Consider the following 9,156-nt stretch of genomic DNA (forward strand, 5'->3'; position numbering starts at 1 on the left):
TGTTGTTTGTCTATGTGTTATGCATATATGTTCTTTGACTAATCCCTTCACCTTCTTTCATCTAGTGCTCCCCTCCCCCACCTCTCTGACACTGTCCGGCTGTTCCATGTATCATGCTTGTGTTTCTATTTTGTTGGTCAGTTTATTTTGTTCATTAGATTCCACATGTAAGTGAGATCATATGGTATTTGTCTTTCTCTGACTGACTGGCTTATTTCACTTAGCATAATAATCTCCAAATCCATCCATGCTGTTGCAAAAGGTAAGATTTCCTTCTTTTTTATGGCCATGTAGTATTCCACACAAGCATCTCATTTTAGAGATGAGAAAACAGACAGTCAGAGACATTACATGACTTGACATGTTCTCATACTTATTTACACATATTTACATAGGTGTCTACAATATCTGAAACCTCCTTCAATAGCTTATTTTGAATATTGATTCAATATTGAAAATTTGACTTTGCAACTTATATCTGGTGTGTATATCCAATAAACAGAAATTTCCTCTTCCTTTCCTTTATTTTTAACTATTGTTTTCTAAAATTTTCTTCAGTTCACATTTAGTGTATTAATCTACTTACTTACACACATACAAGGTATTGACCAAACACTTTTATTTGCATGTATATTATGACAGCCATGATAGGATTCCTTTGATTTTTATAATCAACTATCTCCCTGGTTACTATGCATCCGCACCTAACTTTGACCACAATTTTTTTTGCTTTATTTAATATTTGTAGCAATTAATTTTAGCAAAGCAAAAATTTATTGGGCGGTTAATTAATTTAACTGAGGTTATTTAACCAGTAACTTATCTAGAATTGTCAGAATAATCTATTAACATCATCTAAAAAATGTATTTTACTTAACCACAAATAAAGTAGGACTTTACTTATCTAAAACAAATAAAATAGCATTATAGTCAGATAATCTCTGACAACTTCTAGCTAATTGCTTGACCTAGCTAATTTTAAGTATCAGTTTCCTCCTCTGTCAAATGATATCTATACTTGAAATATTTGTCTCATATTTCTATCAATATTGAATGGTAACTGTATAAAATGCTTTATTAACTTATAATCTGCCTGTCTATAAACCTACAAAGCATGGTTATATATTCATTTCTACATTCCCAGCTCTTGGCTCAGGGCCTGGCCCATGGGAAATGCTCAATAATTATTTGTAAAATTGAATTGAAATGAACTCTATAGTATCATACATTTGAGAGATAATAATATTCTTTTTCTATGTAGTCTTGGGCCAGATGACAGCAAAAGGCTACCGCAGGGCTCCTTTCAGCTCTCTAACAATTTCTAAAAAAATAAAAATACAGTGTTTCCTATTTCCCAAATTCAGGAAATTTGAGGAGTTCTGTTTAAGGTGTTGCTGCAATGCGTTAGAAAATAGCATATTCTTCTGGTTGGTGTGCTGGTCAAAAGACTCTGATTTTGATGCTGGCTCAGTCAATGATTTACTAAATAAATTCAAAGGATCTGCTCTGCTCTCTTGTTCTCCATTCCTCATCTATTCCCATCTACTCCCAATAATAACAATAATAATGGTAAATTGCCCCAGTGCCAAAATCTGAGATAACTCTTTCCTGGCATTATCATCCCTTTTTAAAAAAAAATTTATTAATTTCAGAGAGGAAGGCAGAGGGAGAGAGAAACAGCAATGATGAGAGAGGATCACTGATTGGCTACTTCCTGAATGCCCAGAATCAAACCTGGAACCCTCTAGTCCACATGCCAATATTCTAGCCCCTGAGCCAAACTGGCTAGGGCTATCATCCCTTTTAATTCTCCTGTCAACTCCATGGATTTGGTGGAATTTTTATACCCTTTTTATACAGAAGGAAACTGAAACATAGAGATATGCTAGGACTACTCAGCCAGTTAGCTTCCAACCCAAGTCTGTCTGATTCAACCCCTTAAATAAAAAAATCCAGGGACTCCCTCAGCCTGCTGCAGTCACCATCAACACTCCCCCAGACATATATTGGAGGCAAAGAGAAAAGTTAACATGAATGTAATCAAAGAATAACAAATAGTAACATGAATGGCAATAATTACCGCCTTTAGATGTATTAACACCATTAATTAATTATAATAATCTTATGAGGAAACCATTGCTATTATTGCCATTTTAAATTTGGGGGAACTGAGGCTTTTCAGGGTCAATCAATTTAGCAAAGGTTATCTAACCATGAAGTTACATAACTAAAATATCTTTTAGTTGATATCCTAAAGCCAATGATTGTAATTAAAGCACCAAGTTATAATCCAAAGTTTTATAAATAGGAAAAATAATCTTGACGATAGGATGCTCTTGTATTAGTAAAAAATTTTATTTTCATAACTATAGTTCCGTTAAAACTTTTTTTAAAAAACTCTAAAGATATGTGAGATGACAGCAGTGAAAGGGAGCCGAGCCTTCTGAAAGATGGCCACTTGCAAGCAGCAAAATACTGGTCTGTGACCTGGCCTATATCCACATAGTCTATCTAGGCAACACACAATAGAAAGTTGAGACTTTGCCAAAAGAGTCATCTCTCAGATTCGTGTGGGCAGCCTGGGTCATGAAGGCAACAGGGTGTCATATGTAAAGGACAATTTGAAGGGTGTCAAAAAGTATTTCCACTTCCACCAGCTCTTGCCTTTTGCAGATATGACATCCTATGTACCTACCAGGCAGACAACCACTGAGAATCATTTCAAACCTTTTAAATAAACCAACTAGTTTAAATCCTGCCTCCATCATTTACTGACAACATGAGCTTGAACAGGTCGCTCTACACCTTAACTTCCCAGTTTGTAAAATGAGAATAATAACAGTCTCCTTTATAGGGATGATTTTAGGATTGAATGAATTAATACACGTAAGTCACCTGTGACAGTTCATAGCATCCAATAAATGCTCGATGTGATTGTTTTATCTGTCCGTTTATCTTTATCCCTCTAGAATATCTTTTGCAAACTAAAGATTCTCTTAATAAGTGTCAAATGACATGTGCACATGATTATTCATTCAGTATTATGAACAACTGGAAAAATCTAAATAACATAACTTAATTTCATAAGTTATGGTATTTTAACATGGAATGCTAACCAGCTACAATAAAGTTATGAAACGTATTAAGACATGAAAATATGGCCAAAATATGGATTGAAATAAATAAAAATATGCAGAACTGTTATATTATACTACCATTGATTGAAGGAAAAAGGAGAGGGTGATGTAACTTAATATTTATACCTAATATTTGTACCTAATATTTTTATATATGCATAAAAGTTCTCTGGCAACTAATAAGCTAAAAGTTAAAAAATGGCTTCTCGTTGGAAAGTGGGTACTGGGCAGATGGAGGATAAGGATGGGAGAATGGTTCATTCTGTATTTTTTGTTTCTTAAGTATTTTAAACCAAATATCTCTCTTGATTAAACAATTGTTTTATTAAACTTTATTTTATATCAACAGCATTGTTATTTCTTTATCATCAGCATTTTATGCATGTAAAAAGGGACCCTGAAAAGTTTTAGCTGAAGAAAACTGAAAGAAAAATATCAAGAGAAGAGGTGTTAAGAGGCAGTTGTCAAAAAACATACTTCATCCTTTTTTAAAAGTTAGTAGGCTCACCTAAATTTTGGGTGATATTCTCTCCTTCTGTGGTCCACCTCTCTGGTTTTATGGCCTGGATTGCCCATAGCCCTAGATTTCTGTAAAGGGGAAGATGTGTTTTTCTCAACTGCAGATTGTATAGTTGATTGCTTGAGTGGCAGAAATTGGTCCTTCTAAACTTCTAGACCTTTCAAATCTTCTGGCAAGATCAGTTAAAATATGGGATGTGCATATTGCCTGGATGGGCCAGCCTGTGCTCTGCTGGCTGCTCACAGGACTCAGAATCCAAAAAATGGAAGACAGCGAAGAAAAACTTTGATGACTGACAACACAACACAATGTCTAATAAGACTCACAAGCTTTATTTCTGCTAGAAAAAAAAAAAGGGAAAACATTCTTTTTTTTTTTTTTTTTTTTTACAAAAATTTTAAACAATTACTTGGCTTTATCTGATTGAGACCACTCTGGGTTGGAGAGTAGACTCTTCGCAACCATACTACATTCCCCAATTCTCATTCAATTATAAAGTCCCTCTGAACAATTCCAGGGACATCTGGTTCAGTAGAACCATACACCCCAAAGCACAAACAACTGACTCACCAAAAATAACTGGCTCATGTTAGAATGAAGAAAATACAATGGGGCCTTGACTTACGAGTTTAATTCATTCCGAGACCGAGCTCGTTAACTCAAATTACTCTGTCAACTCAAAGCAAAAACTCTGCTGAGATACAGCTGGTATCTCAAAAAAACTCGTTAGTTGGGACACTCGTAAGTCAAGGCCCCACTATAATCTAAAAATATCAACTTACATAGCCATTCAAATTATTGCTGCTTTTTATTTTAAAAATGTCACTGCAGGTAATTCTGCACTAACTTCCTCCTTTTTCTCTCATCCCAAACTCAGAAATTCCCAGCAAAGTTATGAGCTATTTTCCAAATGAAGCCTTAAGGAGATTTTGCAAGCACATGTATGGAACCTAAGGAGTTTGCATGAAAGGAAGGAGAAATAAATTAAATAAATAATATCTAATAAATAACTCAGACAACATTCATTATCTACAGACTTAAATGCCATAAAATTCCAGCTTCAAGGATAGATCCCCCACTACCTCTTTCGAAGATAAGTGCCAATACAGACTCAAAACACATAGGGTGGCTTTGGATGCGTTCAAGTGGATTTACCAACCAAGCGTGTAAAATCCAGCAGGGTTGATGTTGCATGCAAAAATGGAAAGGAAATAACTTAGACTGCAAGGAGATAATAAATAAGAGGGTAAAAAAGGCAAGACACACAGGTAGTTTGGCAGGTTTTAGGGGATGGCTAAGCTGTAGAAAATGACATACTGGTCTACCTTACCACTTTTATTCTTTGGCCCTAATTGTTTACCATGCACCCTAAGCATATCCTGTCTGGCAGAAAAAGAATGTGATCTGCTTTTGGTTTATTTTAAATAATTTCCCCTGCAGATTGACCAGGACAGTAACATTTCTCAGATCACATTTCTCTAAAAAAAAGATACATTTGACAAAATAGTGCTGATATAAAGGAAAAAGGAGTTATACAAAGAAAAATAAACATCCTGTGAATTGGGATAAACTGCGATGCAGACATAGATTGGTGAAAGCATTCCCTGACCTTGGATTTAATGTCTGCATCTTTAAGTCTGATTACTCTAAATGTTATCTACAATATGTAATAATATATATTTTAGAAGTGAGGAAGAGGTAACAATTAGTGGGGAGGAGACAGAATTATATATATGTTGGGAAAATTCAAGTTTGGTCAATAAATTGATCGGTGCTTGTGCTTCTAGAAAATATGATATTGGTGTGGACAGATGTCAGTGATTTTAAACATGTTTTCTTTAACAAAACAAACAAGCAAACAAACAAAACTCATTGTGCCAAAAAAAAAAAAATCTAGTGGTTTCTCTATGGGCAGTTGTGGGCTAGAGAGAGTCTGAGAACTATTATATAGCTATAGTTAGTATAGCCAATAGCCAATTTATTGCTCTTGGATGTGACGTGTGTTGTTTGCTTATTCCAATAACAGGACCTGAGCTTCATCAGAATCTCCAGAGCCCTCTGGTTATGGATGCCATGAAATGGTCTAGATGACTTTTCTAACTCCCATTTGTCATAGGAATCTGAGGTTTCAATGACTCGATTGCCCTATCTCTACTACTAATAAAAGTGCTTTTGAAATGTTATCAAGAATCAAGGAAGTTATGTTCAGCTTTCAACCCAACAAGAATATGCTTTGTTATTCACAGTGACAACAAACTTAGAATTTTAGCCTCTGGAGGCTATTTCTAGATGCAAAGAAGCCCAATCATTAAGTCCCCGAGAGTCATGCACCTGGTGCTCCTTTGGCAACTCCGTTTGATCATTGACATATAGTGTCCATTTCCTACCATTCCTCTGTCCTTTCAGTTTCAATAAGTTTATAAAAGTAGTCACCAAAGTTAAAGAATTTCAGAACTGCAAAGGACTTTAGAAGTCATCTAGACTTAGAATAATTTTCTGATTTTACCAGTAAGTAAAAAGAGTCCAGAAATGGAAAATTAATTGGCATAGATCATTCAATAAGTTATTGGCCCCACCAGAATAGGACCTAGGGCTTCTGTTCTATTTCCACATGATTGTAAACAATCAAATAATTTTCTTGAGGACCCTAAATAAAGAAATCAATACATTTTGAGAAGTTGATGAGAATAGAGAGTGACAGATGTAGGAGGGCCTAAATGGACTGGCACTAATGTATTTGATATATATCTAAAGGGTTCCTTTAAGGTCATTGAATCTTCAGCTCAACCGTTTGAATTATAGATAACATCTCCACATCACCCTCTGAAATTCTGATCTTACTGCTCTACTCAGTGAAAATTGTATTGAGTTGAGCCCCAATGCCATGGTGGTGGTAGGAGTCATAGGACACATCTATGGGAATATCATAGCGAAGGGTACCAGCCTGAAAGGGAGTTGCATGCACATGCCCTGAGCTGAGATTTGCAGAGGGATAATGTGGCATGAAGCTGTAAGATTTATCCATATCAGGAGAGCCATCTTGCTTCAAGGAGAAGTTCCCACTGATACTCAGGGGTGGAGTGAGCGGGCCTTCATAAGGTGGTGTACTGCAGTCAGGTGGATGACTCCCAAAGGATGATTCTCCCAAACTCTTGAACACTGGGGGTTTGAGATTAATAAGATGTGTTTCCATATGGCCATAAGGAGGGCTGGGGAGCCCAGGAGACTGGTAGTTGAAGTTGTGGACAGAAATGGCAGAGTCACATACAGGAGATTTCTCTTCATGCTTCTCCAGGAGAACAGACTGAGGACCCAATTGGAGGCATCCAGCCACCAGATTGCTTGTGGGCTGAGAGAGCCCTTTACAGAGCATCTCCACAAAACTCTTCCCTTCAGGTGTTTGGCCAGTTTCCAGGACCTCAGACAAAGCCCAAATATAGTTCCTAGCCAGTCTAAGAGTTTCTATCTTGGAGAGCTTTTGGGTCTTAGAGTAACATGGCATGACTCTCCTCAGATTGTCCAAGGCATCATTCAGACCATGCATCCGGGTCCGTTCTCTAGCATTGGCCTTGACTCTTCGAGCCTTGAACCTCTCCAGGCGAGCTTTTGTCATCTTCTTTTTCTTGGGACCTCTTCTCTTAGGCTTCTCCCCATCCTCTTCCTCCTCTTCTTCTTCCTCAATACTGTCATGCTCTTCAGCTAAGCTTCCAAGCATCCCATAAGCAGCTGGTCTTCTCTCCTCCTCCTTCATCTCATTCTGAGAACCCAGACCTTTGTCCACCCAAGATGGTGTATTGACCAACTCTACCATCTCCTTGGGTTTCACATAAGTCTTTGCCATTTCTAGATTCTGGAAAAGAAAACAGGAAAGTTTAGTGCCTCTGAATATTTTATTTGATTTAAAACTAAACATGTTTTTATACCTTGGATATAAAGTACACTATTTGTATTGGGATTCAACTTACAATTATCTAGTCCCATGTCCTTGATTCTAAATAACTAATATAAGACTCAAATAAATGCCCAGGACACTCATTTCCCTGTGGCATACTATAAGAAAATAAACTATAGAAAAAGGAAATTGACTTGATTATTTATTATAGTGTCAATGTCTAAGTCTTTTTATTCTCAGGATTTTTATCTCGTGGATATTTTATGCAAAAATAACTGGTAAACCAATCAAAGAATATTTTTTCTTCCCAGAATTCAGCTCATAAAGGGAAATAGATACAGTAGGCATGTAAATTATTGTCCAGATAGAGAAACTTCTGTAAGTGAAAAAGGATGCTAAAGTAATTATAAGTATTTAATGTGTACATAATAATTATAATTATTGCAAAATTGTAAAAGCATACCAAACAATAAAGTAAGCAAACTGTTGCATATTTACACCATAAGATAAATGAAAAACTATAGTGAGATTATTCAGACTACTTTGTATGAATATATAATATTCACATATCCTCTATTTAGAGATCAAACACATACCTCTAACATGTAACATCCCAATATCTCCTCTGACTCTGCCAGCTGTTCTTTCAAACATCTCCTAAGAGAGAGCCATGCCACAACTGGCTAGTATGCCACATGAGCATGTAATAGTTCTCTCACCATCACCAGAAGAGCATTTTGTTTTTCAGCAAGCATGTTATGGTCCATCTAGTATTAGTGGTATTAGAGGTGTTAGTGACATGGTGTAGAAGGATCAGGAAAATTTGCCAATATGCTAAAGTGAGAACTCTTCCCATTGCACATGCATCTCACGCCATCAGAAAAGGATATTGCAGCAGCTAGAATTACAAACCAGAGGTCTACCAAACCTATTTAAGATTATTTTAATGCAACCACTATAATAATACTTCATTAAAAATGAAAAATCTAGAACAAATGCTAAACTTAACAGAACATAATTACTGACAAAGTGAGGAGTATATCAGACAAACACAGAAATAGCCTGACTGCTTTAATTCACTTAACAGACACGTCTTAATCAGAATTTTCTATGAAAAATTTACAAATTAAAAACATTTGTAAACCAGAAAAGACTGGTGGTTTAGTAAATATTTTACATTCAATTCTGGAAAAACTCTGAATTATTTTGAGATTTGTTGAGCAATTTCTGGGTGTATAATTTACCAAATAGAAGTATCTGATAAGCTCCATTGGGTCACCCCAGTTTACCAGCCAGTCTTTGAAATATTAAACTCTGAATCACCTCCATATGTCAGAAAGAGGAGAGCATAATAAATGTTTTTTATCTTTGAAGCTTGAGCCTCAAATCAATGAATGCAGGGATTAGTACATAGCTTTTAAAAATATAAATATATGATTTGATTTGTTTCTGGTAATCTGAGCTTGTTTTCCTTGTAACCTCATTTACCTCCTATAAATAATTAATGTCACTGCATAGCAAAAACAGCCTAGGTTTCATGTTAATCAGCACGGAAATCATGTCAGCTTGACTTACTCACTTAATAAGGCTTTCTGAGTAAGCAGCTT

At 35.9% G+C, this 9,156-nt stretch overlaps 1 protein-coding gene across 1 annotated transcript; it reads right to left on the bottom strand.

Moving 5' to 3' along the window:
• Positions 1-6,502: 6,502 nt before the first annotated feature.
• NEUROD4 (neuronal differentiation 4) lies at positions 6,503-7,498 on the bottom strand. The gene has a single exon (XM_070407707.1). It carries the CDS (start codon positions 7,496-7,498, stop codon positions 6,503-6,505), a length of 996 nt encoding a protein of 331 aa, XP_070263808.1.
• Between the last annotated feature and the right edge of the window lie 1,658 nt (positions 7,499-9,156).

Source organism: Myotis yumanensis, unplaced genomic scaffold (genome assembly GCF_028538775.1).
Source record: "Myotis yumanensis isolate MYYU_CA2020_CCGP unplaced genomic scaffold, mMyoYum1.0.hap1 SCAF_3, whole genome shotgun sequence".
NCBI lineage: Eukaryota > Metazoa > Chordata > Mammalia > Chiroptera > Vespertilionidae > Myotis > Myotis yumanensis.